General features: G+C 39.7%; 1 protein-coding gene across 1 annotated transcript in view; it reads left to right on the forward strand.

Annotated features, from left to right (window-relative positions):
• Positions 1-398: 398 nt before the first annotated feature.
• The window catches only part of NEO1 (neogenin 1), a gene marked incomplete at both ends in the record, with an annotated part of 194,557 nt that continues 168,449 nt past the window's right edge, over positions 399-26,506 (forward strand). Inside the window, one exon of the mRNA XM_080692886.1 lies at positions 399-516. Coding sequence (XP_080549012.1) covers positions 399-516 — 118 coding nt within the window. The remainder of the gene's footprint in view (positions 517-26,506) is intronic.

Here is a 26,506-nt window from a genome sequence, read left to right on the forward strand (position 1 = left end):
CGGCTGCCGGGATTGGAGCGGGCGGCGTGCGCGCGCCCGGCGGCCCGCGTGCGCGCGCCCGGCCCCGCCCCCGCCCGCCGCCGCCGCCGCCGCCGCCGCCGCCGCCGCGGTCTCCGCCCCCCTCGCCGCGGTGTGAGGAGCCGGAGTCGGCGGCGGGTGGCGGCGCCTGGAGCCCGGAGCGCCAGCCGCCCCGCCGCGGCATGTTCTGACGCCCGCCCCGCTCTCCCCGCCCTGCAGGAGGGAGGCGCCCCGAGAGCGGCCGCCGCCGGAGGGGCGCGCGGGGCCGGGCCGGGCCGGGCGGGAGCCGAGCCCGCGGCGAGGGACGGCCGAGGCGGCGGCGAGAGGCGGCGGGAGCTCCGCGGCGCTGCGGCCGCCGCCGCCGCTCCCTGGCGGCAGAGATGGCGGCGGCGCGGCGAGCCCGGCGCGGCCTCGGCGCCGCGGCGCTCTGGGCGTGCTGCGCGCTGCTGCTGCTCGGGCCGGGGGCGGCCCGGAGCGGACCCCCGCCGCAGCCGGCAGGTAAGCGGGCGCCGGCCGGTGGGGGCAGGGGCGCGGCCCGAAGGCCGGCCGGCCCGCGGGCGCCGTGTTTTTGTTTAGGATCCCGGAGGAGACGTGCGGGAACTTCGCTGCCTCGGCCCCCGCGCGGCGGGGGAAGGGGTCTCGCGGGAGGGGGGCCGGCGGGAGGGGCGCCGCGGGTCGGCCCGGCCGGGGCCCGGGGCCAGCTCTGCGCTTTGTACCCCGAGGCAGGTTCACCCCTCGCCTCTCTCCCCTCCCCCAGGCTCATCCCACTTGTAAGAGTGGGACATTCTTGTGCTCACACAGGCACCAGCAGAGGCCACTACACACCTCATTAAATAAACAATCGTACGGCCAATTCATTAATTTTCAGGAAAGCCAGGGGGAGGGGGTTTGGTCTCCCCTCTGCCTGGACAGGGATTTCCCAGCTCTGGAGCCTCTGGGAGCCGCGGGCGGGTCTCGTGGGACTCCTCGCACTGGGATTGGAGGGAAGGGGTGCCGGGGGGCACGATTGCCCCCTCACGACCGGTGGTGTTGACTTACCCATGCGGGCGCCTTGGAGAGCGGCTCCGAGCGATTGTATCTTTTAGTGTTTCCGTTATTAAAGGCCCCCTTTTCCTGGGGATTACAACTATATTTACACCCTTCACCTAGGGAATTGTCCAAGCATCCGACGCTAAGTGCTTGTACATTGTTTTCAAGTGACACTCTATAAATATATCGGACCTTAAAAGCCATGTTCAGCTGCTTTTTTGCATATCACAGGCTATACCGGAGTCACCTGCATTCTAGTTCTTTAGGGTGCCCAGTTAACAGATATGCTAAGCTTTTGGGTATAGTTGAGAAGCGGGACATGCTTAGCAGCTGGAGGGTAAGTTAGCATGTAATCTGTTAAAATTGTTTGCCCAAGGTGGTGTATCGTAAAACTTGACAGAACTTTCACTTACTTTCATGAGATATGAAAATTTTACATTGGAAAGTCCTCTGATTAGGCACACTGGCAACTGGTACTTGCTAACCCACTGCTTGTTTCTGTTTTCCCCTGATCTATATCAAATCCTATTTAAATCTCAATGCAGGGTAACTAGTCTGGTAAACTTTTGATTTACTTCAAAACGTGTGTGTGTATGTATGTGAATATATCTGTATCCATATATCTCTGTATAACTCTATCCAGTGTTAAAAATAGCTTTAAACGTAAAGTACCAATAGGTATTAGCTAAACAGCTAAACAACAGTCATTAATAATTAAATCGGCATCACCGATATCATGAAGTACATCTGTACATTGAATCTGTACAAGTTTAGGATTCACCTTTCAGTTCTGAAATGTAGGTAACTGATCCATCTCTTTTTTATGGGGATGGGCAAAAGAAATACATCTTGAGAAATAAGTTCCTCTTACTCTTGTTTAATTATATATATAAATTTGCATGTAAAATTATGTGTGAGATAATAGGTGAAGTTTGTGTTTAAGGTTGTGTTAGTAATTTTGTAAGTAAATAAGTGCTGTTAATTTTATTACTTAGGTTAATAGAAATAACGTAATAGTCTCTTGGGAAGTGATCTTAACATCTGTTTCAATATAACTCAATCGATGGGTTTTTGTTTTGCATTGATGAGGTACAAGGCATGTGCTGTCTGCCTTCATAGGGTTTGCAGTCTGGTATGTAGTAGGAAAGATAGCCATTCACTATTTATGTAATGAGGCAATTATGATAAGGACTACAAAGGAGACTGGGTTTTGAGAAAGTGTGCTTGTGTGACGACCTAACCTGGTCTGTATCAGGGTATCTCAGAAGCGAGATTTGAGGGGCTTAGGAAGAGAGGTGGGTAGTGGTGTAGTTGAGTCTAGAACACAGGTCCTTTGATTGACTTTTCAGAGTATTTTCTGTAAGCCATTCTGCCTTGTTTCAAAAGCAAAAGGAATAACTGCAGTACGGAAGGATGATGGGTCAGTTCTGTTGAGCTGTGGAATAGATCAAGAGAATGGAGAACTGAGCTAGCAGCAGCTGGAACAAGCTGTCAGTAAATCAGATGTCATTTGTCAGTATTTTTTTTATTTTTATTTTTATTTTTTTATGGTACTGGGGTGGAACCCAGGGACTTTTCTACCTCCGGGCTATACTCCCAGACCTATTTTATACTTTACTTGGAAACAGGGACTCACTAAGTTGCTGAGAGCCTCACTAAGTAACTTTGAACCTGTGCGATCCTCCTGTTTCAGCCTCCCTAGCGCTGGGATTACAAGCATGCACCACTATGCCCAGCTAGTGTTTTAAAAATTTTTTGTAGAGTTGTAGACTCAAATCTTTTTGTAGGCATGGTAGAAGAGTGGAGATGTTCAGTAGTACAAGGGAGAAAAGGGGCAAGGGATGAGGGTTTTTCATCTTTGGGTAGATATTCAGACACATGTGGGTAGAGGAAAGACAGAACAGAGGCTGGTGTAGGAATGGTCAGTAGTAGTGGAGGGTTGGAAGTGAGTGGGCTCACAATCTGGTTTTAGGAAGGAAGGGCAGATTACTAAAAATATTCTCGAGGACCTTGGGAAAGATGACAGAGTACCCTGTGCATTGCAAGTCTTCTCATTCAGGGTGGATAGCCTTCAAGGACTCCATAGGCATCTGCCTGAGCCATTTACTTGATGTGATTCATTACCTCACAAGGTAGTCCATTCCTGTTTTGAGTAACTTCTGTTACAAAATTTTGCTTTATGCAATACACTTAAAATGATGTCCACTCTCCCCACTCTAATTTTTTGTTCTTCTCTTGCCTTTATCAGCTCATCACTTGATTCATCTCTAATTGATTCTTTTTCAGGTTTTTCTTTCACGCACTCATTGTCACCTAAAGTTTTTCTCATTCTGTTTACTCTCTTCATTTGCTACATATATGCTAATGATCCTCATGATTTTCACATGCCACTTGTTACCTTCACCGAATCAGGTACCTTATTACTCTGGTCCAAAGGTACACCTAACTTTGCTGCTTTTCCCTCCTGCTTCCTTCTTCCTCTTTCTCCAACAATAAAGCAGTTCCTGGCCCAGGCTCTCTCATTGCTGGACTGATTGCATGGCTTTGCCTTCTTGTGTTACCTGTCATAGCCATTATGATCCTTCCACTCCCCCAAGTTGAGTTTTAGATCTGCTCTTTCACTCATTTCTATAGCTGATAGTTTTGTTTGGTCTTTACCTCTTAGGTATTGCTTGGATCAGTAGCTTTTCATCCTCATCCCTCCTGAACTAGCAATATAGTGTCTCCGTAAGAAATCTCTTATCTCCACTCTCTAGAAGTCTGTCCTACTGGAAAGAACTTTTGAAATTTTTTTTTTTTTTTTTTTGGTACTGGGAGTGGAACCCAGGGGCATTGTACCTTCAAGCTACACCCCCAGCCCTATTTTTTAGTGTCTTTTAAAATTTGAAACAGGGTCTCAATGAGTTGCGAAGGGCCTCACTAAGTAGCTGAGGGCTGTCTGGGAACTGCAATCCTCTGGGTCTCAGCCTCCTGAATGCTGGGATTACAAGCGTGTACCATGAGGCCTGACCTGAAATAATTTTCTAATCATGCCCTGTCCTACTTAAAATCCCTTATTAGTGTTCTGTAGCTCGGGTGTTCAAGTCCAAACTCTTGGCATGGAGAATGGGGCCCTAATTTAAAGTGTCCCCTCTCATCACTCCAGTGTGTATCTTATGTATCACCACTCCAGGTTAATTGTAGAGCTTCATGCCTCTATGCCTTGGTACATAACTGCCCTTTCTTCCTGCTAAACCCACTTCTTGTCCACTTCTGAAACTCATCTCAGCAGTGACCTTTTCTCTGCCAGCTCCCTCCCCGAAAGAGAGTTAATAGCCGACATTCTCTGTGTTCCCATAGCTTTCTGAGTACTACTTTTCATCTTGTGTTGCTTATTTTCTTATCTCCTCTGCTAATCTTAATCTCCCAAGGGGTTGGCACTTGCTTATTCACATTTGTGTCCAACCCTTGCCTTATTCACTTTTGTATCCCTGGGAGGCTGAGACAGGAGGATCTCAGGTTTGAGGATAGCCTCAGCAATGTAGTGAGGCTCTCAACAATTTAGTGAGATTCTTTTCACCTGAAGTATAAGATCTGGAGGGATAGCTTGGAGGTAGAATGCCCCTGGGTTCAATCCCCAGTAATAGTCCCCCAACACACCTAAAACAAAAAAAGAAACTTTCATTATTATATAGAGGCGGCTCTAATATGGTTTTTTTTTTTTCTCCAAATGCTTTATTTGATTAGTGACTTCCATGTGATTGAGTTGTATTTGCCAAGTCATTGATTAAATGTTTTAACTTCTGGGTTATATTGTATCCATAATAGAAGAACAATCAGGAGAAAAGACAATAGATAAGATCATTTTGACCACAGAGCTAAATGAAGTGAGGAAAAGTTGTGTGTTTAAGCTTTTAAAAAGTTAACTCTGAGCTGGGTGTGGTGGAGCACTCTTAATAATCCCTGCGTTTGGGAGGCTGAGACAGGAGGATCACACAGGTTTGAAGCCAATCTCAGCTGGCTTAAGAGACCCTGTTTCCAAATAAAAGATATAAAATAGGTCTGGGAATGTAGTCCGGAGGTAGAAGGCCCCTGGGTTACAGCCCCAGTACCACCAAAAAAAAAAAAAAAAAGTTTGTTAGGGAATGCAATGAAGTGAAAGATGGCTTTAAAATAGGGGCTAAAATTTTGGACTCAACAAAAAAGTTTTTGATTAGAAAATTTTAGATATGAGACAAAAATGTATTCAGAGCCATTGTCATATTTCTTTCTAATTGCTGTGTGTATGCCTCTTCTTTTTTACATTGTAATCAGGGTATGTGCACAACTTTAGATGTTTTCCTTTAGCATTATAACATTTTTTTATTGCCACAGTATCTTTAGTTCATTTTATTTTTAAAGTACTTATTTTCAAACAATATAGGATTATGTAAAATAAGGTTTTCACTTCTACTGGCAAATTTTTTATTTATTTATTTTTTTTTTTGCGGTACTGGGGATGGAACCGAGGAACATTCTACCCCCGAGATACACCCCCATCCTTATTTTTTATTTTTTTATTTGGAAACAGTGCTTCACTGAGTTGCAAAGGGTCTCACTAAGTAGCAGAGGCTGTCTGCGAACCATGATCCTCCAGTCACAGCCTCCTGAATGTTGAGATTACAAGTGTTTGCCACCATGCCAGGCTTTTGCAAACTTAATTTTTTTTTTTTTTTTTTTTGCAGTACTGGGGATGGAATCCAGGGGTCAATTCTACCTCCGAGCTATACCCCCAGCCCTATTTTTGATTCTTTATTTTGAAACAGGGTCTCACTGAGTTGCAAAGGGCCTCACTAAGTAGCTGAGGCAGTTCACGGACCGCGATCCTCCTGTCTCAGTCTCTTGAATGCTGGGATTACAAGTGTGCACGACCACACCAGGCTGGCAAATTTAATTTTTAAAATGGTTAATGAAGAACCATTTTGAATATTTTTTCCTCCTGCATTCACATACATGTGTATAGTTTTTCTTTTTACATATAAGGAAGGTCATGTTACCAATTTTTTTTATGGTACTGGGGATGGAACCCAGGGGCTTTCTACCTCCAGGCTATACTCCCAGACCTATTTTATCTTTTATTTGGAGACAGGGTCTCACTAAGTTGCTGACAGCCTCACTAAGTAGCTGAGGGTGGCTTTGAACCTACATGATCCTACTGTCTCAGCCTCCCAAGTACTGGGATTACAAGGTGCACTGCCACGCCCAGCTCTACCAGTTGTTTTTTTATTTACCAGTGTTTTTGGAAATCTTTTCCATACCAGTACATACAGATTTTCTTATAACCATTTAAAATGTCTGTATAATATTCCAGCTAATGAATGTAATATTAATAGCAGCCAATAAACATGGTATTTATAATGCACTCAGAGTTCCAGATACTATGTCAAGATGTTTTATGTATATTTAATATTTATACAACTCTATGAAGAAGATGGTAATATTCCCCATCTTATAGATGAGAAAACTGAGTCTCATTTTTTTTTTTTTTTGTGGTACTAGGGATTGAACCCACAGGCATTCTACCTTTGAGCTAAAACCCCCAACTCTATTTTTTTTTTTTTTTGGTGGTACTGGGGTTCCTGGAAGCCCTTCTACCTCCGGGCTACACTCCCAGACCTATTTTATATTTCTGAAACAGGGTCTCTTACGCCAGCGCGGCTGGCTTCGAACCTGCGCGATCCTCCTGTCTCTGCCTCCCAAGCGCGGGGATTGCAAGCGTGTGCCACCACGCCCGGCCTCGCTCTATTTTATTTTGAAACAGGGTCTTGCTGAGTTGCTGAGGCTGGCCTTGAACCTATAATCCTCCTGTCTCAGCTTCCTAAGTACTGGGATTACAGGTGTGCACCACCACTCCTTGCTCTAAGTCTCACAATTTAAATGCCTTGCCAAAGGTTTCACAGTTGTTATGTGGAAGAATTGGCATGTGAATCTAGGTATTTCCAACTCCAAAGCCTATATTCTGTATTATGCTGCATACTGCTGTAATTATGTATTCTCCTATTATGGATATTGAAGGCAAACTTCACTATTTTACTGTGATAATGAATTCTGTGATGAGCATCTTCCTGCATATAGCCTTTTCTTCCTATATTTTGGATTTTCACATATGAGATCATTGAAAAGATAGTTTCTGTGTGCATGTGGAGTCAGAGTTCCACTTATTGTGGAAGAATAATGATAGCTTGAGGAGTAAAACTATTGACTAATCTTATATGACTTTTCTAGTATATTTTCACCTTTGTTAACTTTGAATACTTAAGGCTAGTATTTAAAAATGAAGGCTCCATAACTTCTTGGTTTCATCTGTTAGCTGAAGGGTAGAGCAGAGGTTCCTTCTACCTTCAGGTCTCTTTTACCCTGTAAAAGTGTAAAATTTATCTCAACTAATGACCTCTGTTCAGTTCTTGTGTTTGAACACTCATTTCTGTTTTGGAATGCAAGAATTAGCTTTTATCATTCCATAAAGCTCAAGTGACTGTACATTTTTTTTTTTTCTGGTATAAAGTAGGATATTATTGGTTTTTTTTTTTTTTTTTACATTGCTTCTAAAGGGTTGTGTATGATTTTATTGTATAAAATAGCTTTAGACCTGAATTCATAAAGTTTAAGTTCAGGGTTAAGTAATTGTGACGTATTTTGTATTTAAAATATTACCCGAAATATTAGGTAATTATTCTTAGTCTTGGAAAAGGGCATAAAGTAAATTGGCTTGGTCACGGACCTGGCTTAAATGAACACGTTTTGTTTCTTTTCTTTTTTTTTTTTGGTGGTACTGGGGTTCCTGGAAGCCCTTCTACCTCTGGGCTATACTCCCAGACCTATTTTTTATATTTTTATTTGGAAACAGGGTTTCCTAAGCCAGCGTAACTCCCAGACCTATTTTTTATATTTTTATTTGGAAACAGAATTTCCTAAGCCAGCGCGGCTGGCTTTATACCTGAGCCATCCTCCTTTCTCCGCCTCCCAAGCGCGGGGATTACAAGCGTGCGCCACCACGCCCGGCTTGTTTCTCTTTTTAAAGATAGAGCAGAGAGGTGGAGTGATTTTATATGTTTTGTTTTACTAAAATCAGTATTTGAATTTTTTTTAGTAAGTAGTTAGCAGGTGAGTAGCCTGAAAAGATTTTATGACCTTCTTTAAAATGATTTTATAGCAAGAGGTTTTTTTTTTTGTGTGTGTGTGTGTGTGTGGTGTTGGCGATTTAATCCTGGGGCATTCTACTTCTGAGCTACATCCCAGTTCTCTTTTTTATTGTTTATTTTGAAACAGTCTCACTACTTTGTGGAGGGCCACATGAAGTAACTGAGACTGGCTGCGAACCTGTGACCCTCCTGTCTCAGCCTCCCAAGTACTTACAAACATGCCCCACCATGCCCAGCTTTATAGCAAGAATTTTTAAATTTTATTGTTTACTCCGACAGAAGAGATAGGTAAAGATTTAAGTAATTTTGGCTCATTTCACACACATATATGTGAGGGATAATCATGCACCAAGCTATGCACTGTGAAGATACATCCTAAGATAAATTCAATGTGTTTTCTGTCCTCAGGAAGCATTTGGTCTAATGGCCAGGATAAGATAGATAATAGGTAACTCAATTTGGAGAAAAAGCCATTATTACGGTAAGTGGAAAGCACATTCTGGAATCATGTGTCACTGGTGATCAGGCAGTGATGCTGCTTTCTCTCATAAAATTTTGATTCTGTATCTTTAGAATAGCCATAACTTAGTCTTATAAAGCCAGTAGACTAGAGTTCTGGGTGGGGGTTATTTCTCATTACCTCTAAGTGTTTACAGGAATGTTTTAATACATGAAGACACCTGTAATGGAGCTATCTGAGGTACAACAATTCCTATGTCTTCTGGAATTATGGAGATTGACTGTACTGGTTTTCAGGATTTATGTTTGGCCAGTGAAACTTACTGAGAAGTCCTTAGCAGAGTGAGTTTCTGAAATGATGCTACATAAAAATGAATAAATGAATACAGAGCCGGGCGTGGTGGCGCACGCTTGTAATCCCCGCGCTTGGGAGGCGGAGACAGGAGGATAGCGCAGGTTCGAAGCCAGCCTCGCTGGCTTAAGAGACCCTGTTTCCAAATAAAAATATAAAATAGGTCTGGAGGTAGAAGGGTTTCCAGGAACCCCAGTACCTACCAACCAACCAACCAACCAACCAACCAACCAACAAAAATTGAATACAGAATATTTTTCTGCTGCATAAAAAGTGAATTGAAAAATCATCAGATGTATTTTTATACGTGAGGTCTAGTTAAGATAATGACTTTTATAATTTACAGATTCAGGAACATAATAGCAAATTATGTTTCATAGGTATTTTTCTATTCATAGTATAACTTTAAGTGTAACAACTAAAACTTGAGTTCTTTTTGGTTAATTCTTAAAAACTTTTGAAGTTTGAGGTGGTGCTATTTTAAATTAATATAGTGTTGTATATTTAAGGGACTCACAGAAATTCTTATGGTTGGTAATCCCTTTTATTAATAGTACCTCCTTCCATAGTACTCAATCATTATGCATCTTCCAATATAAGTCTAGGGCATAAGGGGAAATAATTTGAATGTCTGCATTGAAGCAAATGAATCCCAAAGGTCCTTGTTCTGAGTGAATCTTTAATTCATATGCAGTTCCAACAAACAGGATAATCTAATTTCTAAGCCCATAGCTGACCAGAAGTGGGTAGAAGGACTGTCTTGGGAATGCCCCCAACAACAGGAGGTTTTGCCATTTGAAGGAGACTTAAAATAAGCCTAAGAACGCAGAGATCTTCCCATAAACAGAAATAATGATCTCATCCTGATTGAGGAAGATTTCTTTTGCTAATAGATATTGGCCCTTCCTTTTACCCCTCACACTACACAGGCATTTGCTGTTTTCTTGGGAGGTACATCTTCCCTCAGAAATCTCTGGAGTCTTAACCTCACTTCAAATTAGTTTGGGTCCAGGTTGCTGACAGAGGTGGGAGGAAAGGGAAAGAGCACGGGAGGGAGGTGGCCCAGGTTCGCTTCCTTCTCTGCTGGTCTCTGCTCCTCTGGCAGTGGCATTCATCTTTAACAGCATTGCCAAACCTGATTGCTAAACTATCTATGTGGATTTTTTGTTTTGGGATAAAGTTGATTTTAATTTGGCTCTTTTTTTGTATGTGTGGTACTGAGGATTGAACCCAGGAGCATTCTACCTCTGAGCTACACTCCCCAGGCTTATTTTATTTTGAAATAGGGTCTTACTATAAGTTGCTGAAACTGTGAACCTGTGAGCCTCTTGCCACAGTCTCAAGGTATTGGGATTCTTAAGTATGTACCACCATGCCTTGCTTTGATTTGACTCTTAAAAGATCAAAAAATTATAAAATTTTAGTTATAATGTGAAATCATACACTCCAGCCTTGTCCCCAGAGGCAATCACTTTTTTTTTTTTTTTGCGGTACTGGGGATGGAACCCAGGGACATTTTCTCTCCAAGTTACACCCCCAGCCCTATCTATTTTTTATTCTATATTTTGAAACAGGCTCTCACTGAGTTGCAAAGGGCTTCATTAAGAAGCCAAGTCTGACCCTGAACCATGGCCTCTCAAATGCTGGGATTACAAACCTGTGTGCTACCATGCCTGGCTGGTAATCACTTTTAATAGCTATAAACTTTATATTTTGTATGTGTAATTACTTAAACAGTGCATATATAACAAAATTAACAAGTCAAATTATACTGTGCATAGTTTTTCTGCTTATTTTGGGACCTCTTTCCACATGAGTATGTATGAGTTTATCAAAGTTATTTTGATATCCATATGGTATTTTATTGATTTATCAATATATATGATCAATTCTCTTTTTGTTTTGTGGTACTGGGGATTGAACCCAGGGGCATTCTACCTCCAAGCTACACCCCAGCCCTATTTTTTATTCTTTATTTTGAAACAGGGTCTTACTAAGTTGCAGAGGGCTTCACTAAGTATCTGGCCATGAACCTGAGATCCTCCCATCACAGCCTCCCAAGTACTGGGATTACAAGCATGCGCCACCACACCAGGCTCCAGTTCTCTTTTGGTAGTACTGGGGTTCCTGGAAGCCCTTCTACCTTCGGGCTATACTCCCAGACCTATTTTTACTTTTTTTTTTTTTAAATTTGGAAACAGGGTCTCCTAAGCCAGTGCGTGCGGCTGGCTTCGAACCTGCGCGATCCTCCAGTATCTGCCTCCCAAGTGCGGGGATTACAAGCGTGCGCCACCATGCCTGGCTTCCAGTTCTCTTTTGATGCTCCCGTTTTTTTATTGCAAATGATGCAGTGAACTCACTTTTATAAATGTCTCTATGACCATGTGCAAGCAAGCACGCTGTCAAACAACTTTGCAGATGTATGTGGATTGTAAGGCAGAAGGGCACATATATTGAAATTTCTTGTAGTTATTTTCAAAATGTTTGCCAAAAGGCTGACACACAGCCCTAACAACAGCAAACAAGGGAGTACCTATTGCCCCACACCCTTGACAAGTTAGGTTCAGACTTCTTAGTCTTTGCCAATTTGATAGAAGAAAAAGTATTTCTCTTTATATTTTATAGCTCAAAATTATTAATGGAGTTGAGTATCTTTTCAGATTTTTATTGGTGGTTTATATTGTTTTCTGAGAATTGCCTGTATCTTTTGTTCATATTTTTGGATCTTTTCACAAATCAGTGATTCATTTATAAATATCAGCATTATTTAATTAAGAAGAGGAATAATTTATAACTTGTAAAAGCTCCAGTGGCTGGTTTTTTTTTTTTTTTGGTGCTGGCATTCCAACCCAGGTCCTCATGCATGCTAGGCAAATGCTAATGCTATATACTGAAGTACATCTCCAGACCTTTTTTTTTTTGTGGTACTGGGGATGGAACCCAGGGGCTTTCTAACTCCAGGCTGCTCTCCCAGACCTATTTTCTATTTTATTTGGAAACAGGGTCTCAGTTGCTGAGAGCCTCACTAAGTAGCTGAGGCTGGCTTTTAACTTGCACGATCCTCCTGTCTCAGTCTCCCAAGCGCGGGGATTACAAGTGTGCGCCACCATGCCCGGAGTCCACACCATTTTTAAATTTAAATTTTAATTTTGAGATAATGTCAGGCTAAGATGCCCAGGCTGGCCTTGAACTTGAAATCCTCCTGCTTCAGCCTCTGGAGTAGCTGGAATTACAGGCATGCACTACTGTGCCTGCCTGTATTTTCTAACTTAAATGATAAGTAAACTGAGTACTCAATTGAGTCAATCTGCTTATCTAACTTTTGCTAGGTATTGCTCATGTTCACTTGATATGGATTCATAAGCTTTTAAAATTGTTCCATTTTGAAGTAAAAAGTTAGATATCTTCTTTATTTGAATAACAAATAGGGATTGAAACATACAATTTCCTCTTTTAAGACAGGTTGGACAACTTTGGTTTAGGGAGATGAAGTTTAGTTAACTAGATACTCAGAAGAGAGTAACATAATTCTTGTGTAATCCTGAGTTAGTTCTCCAGAGACTGATTTGTTATAAGAGAGTTACTTTTGCTCTTCCAGTCTCTGGTTCCCTCTTGTGCTCTGTGATCTTTCCTTTTTCTGGTCTCTTTATGATGCCATCCACCATGACAGAATGCAGTAAGGGGGCCTTTGCCAGACTTGACACCATGATGTTTGGAATTTCAGCTTCGAAAACTGCGAGCTTAATAAACCTCTTTTCTTTATAAATGACCCAACCTCAGGTATTTTATTATAGTAGTGGAAAATGGACTAAAACAGGAACAGGATATTATTTCCATTTTTAATACCTTGAGCCCATAATGCCTGCTAGCAGAACACTTTTGTAAAGGTCTTACAGAATTAGGACTTAGAGGTGTATGCTAGAAATGTAGGTTCAGGAGATATCTGGTAGAGGTGATTCCAGTTCAAGTCATGAGAATAGATCATACCATTTAGAAAGTAAAAAGAAAACCTGGGGTAAAGATTTAGGCATACACCCATAGTTGAGTTTCCAAAGGAAGGAAATGTCTTTTATTTGCAGAAGGCATTGCTATGAACATTAGGTAAGTACCTAGATAAGAATTATGTACAGTTATAAAGTTTATTTCTCCTGTGCGGAGCACATGGAGAGACATCTATATGAATAAATGTAGTGTTAAACTAATGTTGGTTCTTTCTGTAACTCCTAAGTAGTGGCATATCCCTGGCTTAGAATACTAGGCAGGGAGAGCAAGGCTTATAATAACAACTCCAAATAATTCTTTACTTTAAATGACATTAATAACTTACTACCTACCCTACTGAGCTGAGATAAATAATGAATTAATAATAGAACAGGGCCTGGCTTATCATTCATTAAATATAAACCGTTATCATTCTTGTTTTGTTATTCTAGATGGCGAGGTTAGCTAAAAAGACATGAAAATTAGATAACACATGTAATTTGATTTATATTTTTATCTGATGGCTGTATATAATTAGGCTGATCTAGATGAGTAAGGAGAATAGGATTTGTTTAGTTTGGGCTAGTTAGCTAAGTTTCTGAGAATTTGAATAAGTTTTAGCTATGAGTAGGGGTTTTGGTTTGTTTTATGTTTTGTTTGGTTAGAAGATAAAGTGAAGAGTGATATAAAGCAGAGTAAAGGCAAAAACAACATAATATTTATTTATTTATTTATTTATTTATTTATTTATTTATTTATTTATTCAGTACTGGGGATTGAACTGGATCTTGTCAAATTACCCAGGCTGGCCTTGAATTTGTGATCCTTCTGCCTCAGCTGCCCAAATAGCTGGGGTTATAGGCATGCTTCATGTCTAGCAGCATAAATGTTCTTAATCAATAAACCATTTCTTTAAAGGTTCATTTTTGTTTAAGATTTATCATTTGTTATAAACATGATTATTAGATAATTAAATCATAGACAGGTAATAATAGCCAGTTTAAAAAGTTTTGTAATGCTAGAAAAGAAGTTTGAGGCAATACTTGACTTCTGGGGGTTTCTTGTCTTTTGATGGCTTGTTTATTTGTGATAGAGTGGCTAGTATTGTACATGAAAAATTACAGATTCTCTGGATGATACTGTCTTCTCTCAGAAAGAATTTATCTTTGCTTGCCTTTGCTTCTGGTACTCTACCTTTGTTAGAGGTACTGATAATCTCAGATTATTTTAGTCCATTCACATGATTTAAGATTCCAACATTATGAGTTGAAATAATTTAGGTTTACCTTTACTTCTTGGATATAGTCCTCAGAAGTCCTAATTCACAGATTTACCCTCCTTTGGGCAGGTTTGCACCTCAAGTTTTTCCTCTCAGGGCCTGGGTCTTTCAGAAGCTATGCTCCTCTTAGCAAGTTGCCTTTAGAATTTTATTTCTAGGCAAAAAGGAGACCCAAATACCAGGTTTATCTCTTTCATTTCTTTACTTTTTGCATTTTGGTCCCTCAATTCCTCAGGTGCCTTGATTGCCTTCACATAGATATTTTGCATTTTATTTAGTTTCTTTGGTTGTTCTCAGTGGAAGAATTGATCTGAACCATCTGTTCTTGTCATTCATGGCAGTGAGTTCCTTGGTACCCTTAATCCTCTCTCTTATTTGTGTTTTGTGAGAAACTTTCAAGCTTGTCTTTGCTTTTTGTTTTTATTTGTTTTTGTGGTGCTGAGGAATCAAACCAGAGCTTTGTGCATGCTAGGCAAGCCTTTTTTTTTTTTTTGTCATATGCAACCTATTCTTTATTGCCCTCATTGTATTTCTTTGAAAAAATTATTGAATTATGTGGCTGAAAGCAACTTTTCCTGATTTCAGATTTTCTTTTCATATATAATGTATTTATTTTGCGGTACTGGGGAAGGAACCCAGGGCATTCTACCTTTGGGCTATATTCCCTGGCCCTATTTTTTATTCTTTATTTTGAAACAGGGTCTCACTGAGTTGCAAAGAGCCTCACTAAGTAGTAGCTGAGGCTGCCCACGAACCGTGATCCTTCTGTGTCAGCTTTCCAAATACTGGGATTACAAGCATGTGCCATCACACCCGGCTATAACGTATTATTTTAAGTTCCTTTGGAGCCAGGTGTGGTGGCACATGCTTATAATCCCAGTACTTGGGAGACTGAGACAGGAGGATTGCAGGTTCACAGCCAACCTCAGGAACTTTGTGAGGCCCTCTGCAACTTAGTGAGACCCTGTTTCAAAACAAATAATAAACAATAGGGCTTTGGGTGGAGCTTGGAAGTAGAATGTTCATGAGTTCCATTCCCAGTACCACCCACACACAACACACACACACACACACACACACACACACACACAATTCTTTGAGATTTGTGCAGTTCAGAATTCTAATGTTATTCTAAAATTTGTTTTCTCTCTGTGACTGTAAAATTCTTAGGGAAATTATTTGTTCTAATTGATAGAACAGTTACTTCAGTAGCTTTTAGGTCTGAAAAGTTACCTATTTGGAGGGTGATCGTGATGGGGAAGCAGGATCAAAATGTGCTCAACATTGCTGTCAAGATGGATTCTTGAAGCCTGTGTGGTTTTCTATTCTAGTATTGTAGGTAAAGATGAAAGAGTAGAACATTTTAATTTGACACAATTTTACATTGCTAGATAGTTGCTTTTGTTATTTGTAGGGGATGGGGCAAAGTATAGTGAAAACAGCCATGAAGCAGGAAGGCTTATTGCCAAAGCATTTGTCTTCAGTGCTTAGATTCAAACACTCAAAATCCAGTGCTTGTATTTAGTGTGAGGCTAGCAGTGGCAGCTTCCTGTTTATCCCTTGTTTCTTAAACTTTAGCATATCTTGAATATAAGTGCTGCAGCCAAAGGCTTTGCCAGCTTCTGTTTTTGGAGGCATCAGAGTTCCGTGTAGCTTGTCATTGCTCGGTGGTTTCCAGTGGAGATACACAGTTTTTTTTTTTTTCTCTCTCTAGGTATTTTATTTATTTAAATTAAAACAATTGTTTATTTCAGGGGATATTGGGATTGGGCATTGGTTAAATGTATGAGATTAGTTTTATCATTTTGAACTGATAAGGCTGTTTTCTGTTAATTGTTTTGTTTTGGTGTCAGATCCAATTAGAAAATAATTTTTATTTTTATGTACATATGGGTTACTATTTTACACCTACTAAAGGACTCTGTTAGGCTAATTAACTCCTGCCTGATATGAACCATTTAATAGACTGGGGTGTTTTTTATTCAGTAGACGTTTTGTAATTGCAAATTTAGGTAGGGCTACGTCAGGTTCAAGGATTGCAGACATGGACAGTTCCCTTAATCTCATGTACCTGTTCTTGAGGCAGAAATGCATTTATTTCTCTGAGGATGAGAAACTTTTTTGAGGGGAGAACCCCAAAGCAACAGTGTTCATTAAAAATTTTTGGCTTTTGGCCGGGCGTGGTGGCGCACGCTCGTAATCCCCGCGCTTGGGAGGCAGAGACAGGAGGATCGTGCAGGTTTGAAGCCAGCCGTGCGCGCTGGCTTAGGAGACCCTGTTTTCAAATAAAAATGTAAAAATAGGTCTGGGAGTGTAGCCCGGAGGTAGAAGGGCTTCCAGAAACCCCAGTACCACACACACAAAAAAAAATTGGCTTTTAAGCCATTAGTTATATTGTTGAATATAAATAAACATAATAGTTTTTATGTATGTAGAAAATGTTCCAGTTAAATTTTTTATGGATTGTTTGGTTGAGATATATATATATATATATATATATTTTTTTTTTTTTTTTGGTGATACTTGGGATAGAACCCAGGGACATTCTACTTCCAAGCTATACCTCTATACCTATTTTCTTCTTTTGTTTGTAAACAGGGTCTCACTAAGTTGCTGAGTCTGGCTTTGAACCTGCAATCCTACTGTCATAGCCTCCCATCTTTTTTTATGATATATTTTAGTCTGTTCTCTGATGAGATGATCATATCAATTAGTAAAGGCTTAGGTAATGAATACAGTTAGATTTGCCCACTTGTAAGGATTTAGGTAATGAATATAATTGGATTTATAATATATGGAAAGTAGAATGGCACAGCTTTTATGGCCCTTTAATTTTTTTTTTTAAATAAAGGGGTTTTATGTTTAGCAAAGTACATAAACATGAAATAAAGTAGAGGTATTACATACCTGTTATGCAGTTTTTTACTTAAAGGAAGATGAATCCGCTTCCACATTAAATCTGGAGTTTGCAATTTGGGAAACAGTACTTTGGAAGTTGTTTTCCAAATTGGGTACAGTAGAAGGAATTGGGGAAAGCAGGCAGATTGGGAAAGAAAATGGTTAGCTTCATTATACTGTCATGGACAACAAAGGCTATTTCCATTACAGGCATAATATACTGTGTAAGGAGAGTTGGCCTCCTTCATTTTGCATTCAACAGATTCAGTAAATTTTTTTTTTTTTTTTTTTTTTTTTTTTTTTTTTTTTTTTTTTTTTTTTGTGGGTCTGGGGCTGGAACCCAGAGGCATTTGACCTCCGAGCTACAACCTCTGCCCACTTTTTTATTCTTTATTTTGAAACTGGATCTCACTGAGTTGCAGAGGGCCTCACTAAGTAGTGACGCTGTCTGCAAACCGCAATCCTCCGGTCTCAGCCTCTTGAATGCTGGGATTACTAGCGTGCGCCACCATGCCCGGAGATTCAGTAAAATTTAAGGAAGGATATTAGATTGAATATTCCAGACTAATGCTTCATTATGATGTAAGTTTTCTCCATATGCTCTTCATCTTAGGTTTATTCTGTATCTTGTGTCATATAAACTTGAAAAGACAAAATGTAATTGCTGCTAGTTTTTTTTCTTTTCCCCCAGTTTTTAATGTAGTGTTTTTCACAATTATCGGGTGTTAGAACATCTGGAAGTAGTGGTGTGCTTTGTGAGACATTGTGAGCTAAATCTTTAATGATATTAAATGATTGAAGTATAGTTTTACTAGCTCTAAATAGGACTTAGGTGAATGTGATTCAGCTCAGTAACTCAGGAAATATTTAACGAGCTTTTGTTGTATATCATAAAATAAGAGCTTTATGTTGAAAATGAGTCATGGGAGAGCTAGAAGAAAATAGAAGTTAGGTTCTAATTTTTTGTATTAAAAATACATATTAGAGCCGGGCGTGGTGGCGCAGGTTTGTAATCCCAGCATTTGCAAGGCTGAGACAGGAGGATCGCGGCTCGTGAACTGTCTCAGCTACTTAGTGAGGCCCTTTGCAACTCAGTGAGATCCTGTTTCAAAATAAAGAATCAAAAATAGGGCTGGGGATGTAGCTCTGAGGTAGAATACTCCTGGGTTCCATCCCCAGGACCTAAAAAAAACATCTTATTGGGAAAAAAATGAATTTTGGAAGGACAAGAAGAACATGCATTTTATTTTTAGGCACAATGAATTTGATATGCCTTCGAGTTGTTCAAGGGGCATTTGGTTACAATTTGGTGCAGTGGCAGATATGGACTGCTAGTTGTGAATCGTCTTTTTAGAGTATGGTTGAGAAGGATGGGCTATTACAAGAGAGAGAAGAAAGTGAGTAAAGAAGTAGGGGGAAACTGGAGTTGTATCACAGGAGCCAAGAACAGAGTGTCAGATTCTGCTAGCAGATTAAATATGGTGGAAAGTAAAACATATCTTTTGTATTTAGCTACTCATGAGTCACTAGAATTTGAAAACAGGTAGAGGGCTAAGTGGGAAGGGAGGAAATGAAGACTGAAAACTTGTAGAAATTTATCTGTGAATAGGATGATTGTGGCAGTTGAGGTCTAATGAGTGGGTTTGTGTGCCCATGTCCATGTGTGTTTGGGTGTGTTTAATAGGCGAGACTCTTGAACATATTTAAAAACGCAAGGCTCTATTTGAGAGGGTAGTTAAGCTGTATAAGGAAACATGTTAATAGTGTAAGCCTTTTGGAAAGGTGGGAGAACATGGAGTTCTGAGCACAGATTTGTTTTAGATTGGAGGAGAGATCTCCCCTGGAGGAGGGAGCCTATCAGGAGGGAAGGAGCATTCAAACAGGCTAAAATTCTGAGTAAGAAAATGAGGCCTTTTGCTTTACGCAAGCAAGACATAGTTTTCCGGAGAGCTGGCGTGTGAGGTGACTACTACAGTAGGAGGTTAAGAAGATTGTAATTCTGTGGGGTAGCATTGTTTTCAGTGCCTTTACCCCTTCATCTGCCAGAATTCAATGAGCACATTGGAGAGCATAGGTTTCAAGTAAAAATTTACCTAAACTAAAACCTTAAGTGAAAAATATTTTGATTTTGCATAGACCATAACTATGAACTGACTTGAAGTTTGTAGACTGATGGTAGAATTAATAAGTGAATGAAGTCTTTTCCTATAACAGTGTTTAACTTACCATTTCAACAAATCTCTCTGCAGCCTACTAAGCTTTTTCATTAATTAAGAACCTGATTTACACAGTAAATTTTTCCTCATTTGAGGACTCAATCCTTTCTAAACAGATAAAGGTAATAGCTGAGGTATGGTTAAGATACACTGTAAATGCAATCAAAATTTTACCCCAGGACAATTTACTTTTGACATCCGTGTTAAAAACCTGTTGCATCTCACAGTGGGGACATATATAGCAAATTCCTAGTTGTTCAAAATATATTTATCTCGAGATTAGTAAATTCTCGTCTTTCTCCCTTCTAATCTGTCCCTCTCTGGCCATTTTGTTACTCTAACCTCATGAGTTAAGATTTGGACAAGAAAAACAGAGAATGTAGATAAATTAATGGCTAAAGCTTGTGCCTTGTTTCTTTGGCTCATTCAGAGCCATCAGAATGACTACCATTTAATAATATTTATTGTAATAAAATGCATTCCTGATATGTGAACTCATGTTATTTAGATTGTGGAGACAATGAGCAGTTTCAGGCAGAATTCTATCCTTATGTTTGAAGTAGAATAGGCATGTGGCCTTTTAAAAGGGCAGGAGCAGCTCTCCTTTCCATCTTTATTATGTCTCCCTTTTCCATCACTCTTACCTATAGCTCCAGGCATCCCCCACTCCTTCCCTGTCCTTGTCACTATTGTTCAACCGCTTGCTTTGTAAGCATATGAAATACTGATGACCAGGGTATACAGACTACAACCAAGGCCAAGTGGATGCAGAGGCCAGATGAAGAAATGCAAATGAAGATTGCTAGACCATGCTGCTCTACTGGTGGTTGTAACTTTTTTTCTTCATATCTCAAGGTTCTAACACAGTGCCTGCCATGTCTCTAGAACCTTTCTGTTTTTGAAAGAAAGGTTATTTCAAAATTACAGTCACGGGAAGAATCATTTATCTTTCTGCCTTTTTTTTGGTAGTACTGACAGTTGAACCAAGGCACACTCTATCTCTTAGTCACACCCCCAGGCTTTTCTTTCTTTTTCTTTTATACTGAGGATTTAACTCAGGGGCATTCTACCTCCAAAGTATACTCCAAGCTCATTTTATTTTATTTTGAAACAGAGCCTCATGAAGTTGCTGAGGCTGGCCTTGAAACTGTGATCCTCCTGTTTCATCCTCTCAAACACTGGGATTATAGCTGTGTGCTACTACACCTAGCATCTTTCTGCTTTTATAGATGAGAAAAGTGAAGCTTAGATTTAGTAGCTATGTAACTTCATATGGTTTGACGAATTATGTCCATACAAAGAGGTAAGTAAAAATAGTCTCAGCCTTCTAGGAATTCCAAATTAAATAGAGAGTTGAGAAACTGGATATGGAGGAGCATGCTTGTAATTCCAGTATTTGTGAGACTGAGACAGGAAGAGGAAGATCACAGATGTGAGACCAGTAAGTGGTAACTTAGCCAGACCCTATTTTAAAATCAAGGGCTAGGGGTGTAGCTCAGAGGTAGGATGCCCCTGGGTTTAATCCTGGGCACCACAAAGTGAAAGAAAGAAAGAAAAAAAGAGAAAAGGAAAGAAGAAATAATCAAGCAGCCATTTATCCAGCAGGATTCTTTTTGGGATGGAGGGGAGGGGATGGTGGTAGTGTGTGTTTTATTTTGCTTTGGTGCCTGTATTTGTTGAATACTGTGCTATAGCAGATACAAAGTCACATAAGACAGCTTTTATGTAGCATGAGACAACATAAAAGAATTACTATGTCTCAGAGCAGTATATGATGAAATGTTGAATGAGTTCTATATCTTTATATATGCCAAACTTTATACAATGCAGTAAAACCAAACCAAAAGAAAACGCTAATGGCACACCATCAGCAAGGCATGCATTTTCAGTTGCTTTTCTAAAAGTGGAAACAGATTAGAGTTGGGGAAACTCTGGAAGTACACATTGATGACTATTATCCATTTGATAGTGTTTCTTGGTGTTAACTATATGGAGATTGTACCTGTTGGTTTCTTTTGTATCATATGGTTCTCTATCAAGAGCTAAGAAATTCTCTTAATCAATTACATTGAATAGTGCTGGCCTATTTTAGTAAAGTTGTTTTATCCAGGGGTGTGTGTGTGTGTGTGTGTGTGTGTGTGTGTGTGTGTGTTGAATGTAAGAGATTGTATGAATCCTAGATTATTTTCTTTTAACTGGCAGGGGACCTTCAGGATAATCTATTCTAATCTCTTCTTTTCTGGTCCTAGGAGGCTATACTTTGCTTGAGCTGTGACTGGCAGTATGTCATGTTCTCTTGTAAATTGTAGCTTATTTTTTTCTGTGTTGAATTTCTTTTTTTGGTGTTGTTTTGTTAAGTTCTAGCACAAAGTTCCCCAGATATGAAATAGATGTCTCATATATTGTACTAGTTTGGGAAATAGGGAGAAGGTAGAAATCTGGGGAGGGAAATGGTGAAATGGTATGTCCAGTGGGTTTAGCAGCAGCAGGAAGAATTAAGAACTTTATCTAAATGCATGTTTGTGCTGTCATTTGTCTGTTTCTGGTTTGTGATAGTGTACCATTGTGAGAATATAATTAAGTCTTTTCTATCAAAAGCTTAGCTTAAGAAACCACCATTTTGTAACCTCGTATAACTTCTCATTCTTTTATAAAGTTAGCATTTCTTTTAAAAAACTGCAAATGCCAACCCCTTCTTTGGTATGCTGTTCTAGGTAGTGGTGTGAAGACTGTGAAGCCATGCTCATCCTCCTACCATTAAGAGTATATACTTAGCCGGGCATGGTGGTGCACGCTTGTAATCCCCGCGCTTGGGAGGTAGAGACAGGAGGATCACGCAGGTTCTAAGCCAGCCACGCTGGCTTAAGAGACCCTGTTTCCAAATAAAAATATAAAATAGGTCTAGGAGTGTAGCCCAGAGGTCGAAGGGTTTCCAGGAACCCCAGTACCACCACCAAAAAAAAAAAAAAAAAAAAAAAAAAGAGTATATACTTAAATTTTACTTAGGAATAAACATCCAGAGACCTCTCTGCAAGGTACGTTTACATACCTGGCTTTCCTGGTGATAGGACCCTTTTTACATAAAGTAAAATCATATTGCCAAGTGATTTTCAAGTCTTTTTAAATATTTTCAAGTCTTTTTTCTTTGGATGCCATTGAAATTTATTCTAATATCATGGCCTGCAAACAGACATGTTGGATATTTTTACCTTTATTAATAGCAACATGGGGGTATAAGTTGATCCTATGATATATCTAGATGCAAGAAGCTCAGCAGCTAATACCATTTGCATATAATTTTTACCCTGCCCTCAGGTTGTTTGTAATCTAGTTGAGAAATAATGCTTTCAAAAGGTTTATAATCTGATTAGGGAGAAGGTTTAAAGGACTTAAAGTAATTGAATAACAGTACTCTATATCTTTATGCTAAATTAAGGTTTCTTACTATTTTCTCAGTTTTGACAATAGTGCCAGGTACATCATTGATTTTCAGTAAGTATTGGTTAGATAAATAGAAGGCATTGACAGCAAGTAAGGGAGAGCCTCTGAGGGCCGTGGTGGTAGAGAAGGCCTGGGATCTTGTTAGTCGAAGGGATAAGGAATCCCATTCTGTTTGATTTTGCATTTTCAATGCCTCTATCTCAGGATGTCTCCCACCACTTTTTCAATCCCCATAGTGATTGCTTCCTTTTGATAACTGATTTTTTCCTTATAAGCAAGCCTTTTCATATGTTATTTTTATCATTGCTTTGATGGTCCTCCTTTATCTCTGTCTTTCTTACAGCTTTGCTGTTCATCTAGGATTTAGAGAGGTCATGTTTTGGTTTATAAAAATATTATGTTTTTTTTTTGGTTCTCTCTTCACCTAAAGTTGTAGGGTATGACGCACTGGGGAAGAATTGAATTATAAGAAATTTTTATAACTTCAGACTTGTCTTTTATGACTATTAGAATAAAATCCTCTGACTATTAAGAATAAAACTGTAGGATAGAGGTGATATTTCCTATCTTAGACATAGCAAATTTTGAGCCACATTTTCAGGCCTTCATAACTGCATTTTAATTGGCTGCTTAAAAAAAACACAAATTAAACTACCAGTTATGTTCTCCACCCTTCTCAATTTTGGCAGTATAAAGACCTGTTTCACATAGAAGAACACATAAACAAGTAAGTACAAGGGCGCTTATGTGAATGAAATTCTGCTGTACAGCCTTGTGACTTTCCCTGATTTAAGATGTAGCTCTTGGCAACTTCAAATAGTTTGTGTTCTCTGAGGGAGAAGTCCAGTCTATTTAACTGTGCTTAGTAAAAACTAATTATGATTCTCCAATGGGAAATAGACTCTCGAACTCATTATTTATTAAGAAAGGATTTATTGAGTAGCTACTATGTGTGAGACACTGTGCTAGGTAATGGGAGATGGGAGAAATATGAGTTAATGTAGCAAATGATATGTCAGTTATAAAAACAGTCAGTGCTGTGTAGAAAGTGATGTGTGCTGTAAAAGCAGTTCAGAGTACTTTGAGAGTTTTAAAAATAGAAGTAGTTACTTCTAGACAGGGCAACTCAGGGTTAACTTTCTGTAGTGATACAATTCAAACTGGTCCTAAAGGCCAAGTACATAGTCCCTGCACCGGCTGAGTGAGGCCCTGGCTGAGTGAGGATGTGGACCTGTGACGATGAGGAAGGAGAGAAGACATAAGAGCAGTAGGCTGGAGGGAGGAAAACATTGGTGATATGGGCAATAGAAAACGAATTTGAGGTTGAGGGTGGAGATAGGAAGTAGTAAAGCACAGGGTTGGAAAAGAACAATTCCATCCCTGACAGCTGGGGTATACTAGAAATTGGAGGAGTGGGTTAAGTTAGGCTATTTATCAAGTTGGTGTCTCCTAGACCATTGTTTTCTAAGGCTAGGTGTTAGTCATTTTATGATGGGAAAAAGCTCTCTGCTTAAAGTAAATAGAGAATCCCTCCCTGCAGGAGAGGGAAGGAGATGATTCTGATCTTTAGAATAATTTCTGTGACAGTATATTCAGTTATGTTGTTGCATTAAACACAGTTGGATATTTTGTAGATTTTATCAGTTGAAATTTGTTGTGTGGTGTTCTCTCTCTCTCACTCTCACTCTCTGTTTTGTGGTACTGGGAATTGAACCCAGGGGCATTCTACCTCTGAGCTATGCTCCCAGCCCTATTTTATTTTGAAATAGGGTCTTGCAAGGTTGATGAAAATCTCACTACTTACTGAGTAGGTGAGACTGGCTTTGAACCTGTCATGCTCCTGTCTCTGCCTCCCAAATATTGGGGTTACAAGCGTGCGCTGCCACACCAGCTTGCTGTGGTTTTTCATGCTGATGTCTTCACAGTGATTGAGGAGCAGCAGTGTGTGTAGTTGGTTGGGTTAGTCTGACTCCCCACCCCTCAGTCCACAAAGGGCTTTATTTTACTTAGATAATGGCAGTGTTTTCTGCCTTCCTTCTAAATAAGCTGTCTAGGACACGATAACATGATAAAGGATTTTTTAAAGGTTTTAGGGACACTGTGGGGAAGGGTCACCGCATGGCATGGGCAGCTATTGGTTACATACAGTAGATGCTGTATGTTTCTGTTGTAGTGACTTATAGTTGGCTATATTGTCCTTGTGTTTTTCGGCAAATCTCATGACTATTCACAAGCAGTACTGGGTATTTCCAGGGTTTGGGGGACCTTAGGCAAATTAGTTAACCTTTCTGCCTTAGTTTTCTTATGTGTGATGCACTATGTGCCAGAGACTTTAAAAGTATATTCTATGTAATAAGTCATTTAATCTGTGGTTATATACCCAGTAAATGACAAGCAGGAATTTGCACCCAGGCCAGGATTATAAAAATACTAAACAGTGTCGTTTTCTTTCCTGGAATTCCTTCTCATTCTAAAGTGTGTTAGTTTCTGTTCCTTTTGTTTAGTCAAAAAACTTTCCTGTTCCAGAGAGAAAGGAAAGAAGCTATTTTTTAATTGTTCAGAGGTGTTAGAATAAGTGGAGTGTCCAAGCAGATTGCATTTGGAATCTCGTTGTTACTGATTATTGCTCTCCAGATCCTTTGCTCCAAGGAGCAGAGGTTTTACTGTGAAAACTTGTCAAATCTTGTAGGCTATTATGCTATAAAGGAGGCCCAATATTGTGGCCCTGGGAATATAAATTATGTATTTAAGAAATGAGTTAAAAGATACAAGATAATTTCTATAAATCTTTTTCCTTGAAAAGAATACCAATAATTCTTCTTGCTGATGGGTAAAATTACCCAGTCTTATTCTTGGGACTTTACAAATATTTATTTTAATGAAGTATAATTGTAATATAGGCAGAGTTGAAATGTAGAAATATATTTTTAGTGTACTACTTGTGTGTATATGTGTATATATATATATATATATATATATATTTTTTTTTTTGGTGGTATTGGGGGGTGGAGCCCAGAGGCTTTCTACCTCTGGGCTATAATCCCAGACCTGTTTTATATATTTTATTTGGAAACAGGGTCTCACTAAGTTGCTGAGAGCCTCACTAAATAGCCGAGGCTGGCTTTGAACCTGTGCGATCCTCCTGTCTCAGCCTCCCAAGTGCGGGATTACAAGCGTGCGCCACCACGCCCGGCAGGGGGAGGTCATTTTTAATGTGGGCTTCTGCTGTAGTTGAATAGTTTCCCTTCAAAAGTGGACTGTTAGTGTTGGAGCCACATAGAGTTAGTAAATTTCCTGGGAGGAAACGATAATAAAATATTCAGGAAGTTATTAGGAAATGAGAACTTGTGTTCTTATTCAGTCAGATAAGCTGCTGAGACCTTTGAGTATATCAAAACAGTTTGTATTAGAGGAAGAAATGAGAGCTTTGGCAACTTGGTTCTAATAGTGTTAGGGATTTTAGACTATGGAATGATGGAGTATATGGTGCATAAGTAAAAGACAAATTTCCCAAAGTGAAGTTGTTTGAAAATTGTCCCCGCCCAGGAAGAAAAGTGAGAGCATTCTGAAGTCAAGTTGTGTAAGTAACCGTATGAGGAAACTGCTCCAGAAGGAGAACGATAGTAGTTGATGGCAGCGTGCTTTTAGAGCTTAAAAGCAGTGGTGTGTGAAT

Source organism: Muscardinus avellanarius (assembly GCF_963383645.1).
Source record: "Muscardinus avellanarius genome assembly, chromosome: 3".
NCBI classification, from domain to species: domain Eukaryota; kingdom Metazoa; phylum Chordata; class Mammalia; order Rodentia; family Gliridae; genus Muscardinus; species Muscardinus avellanarius.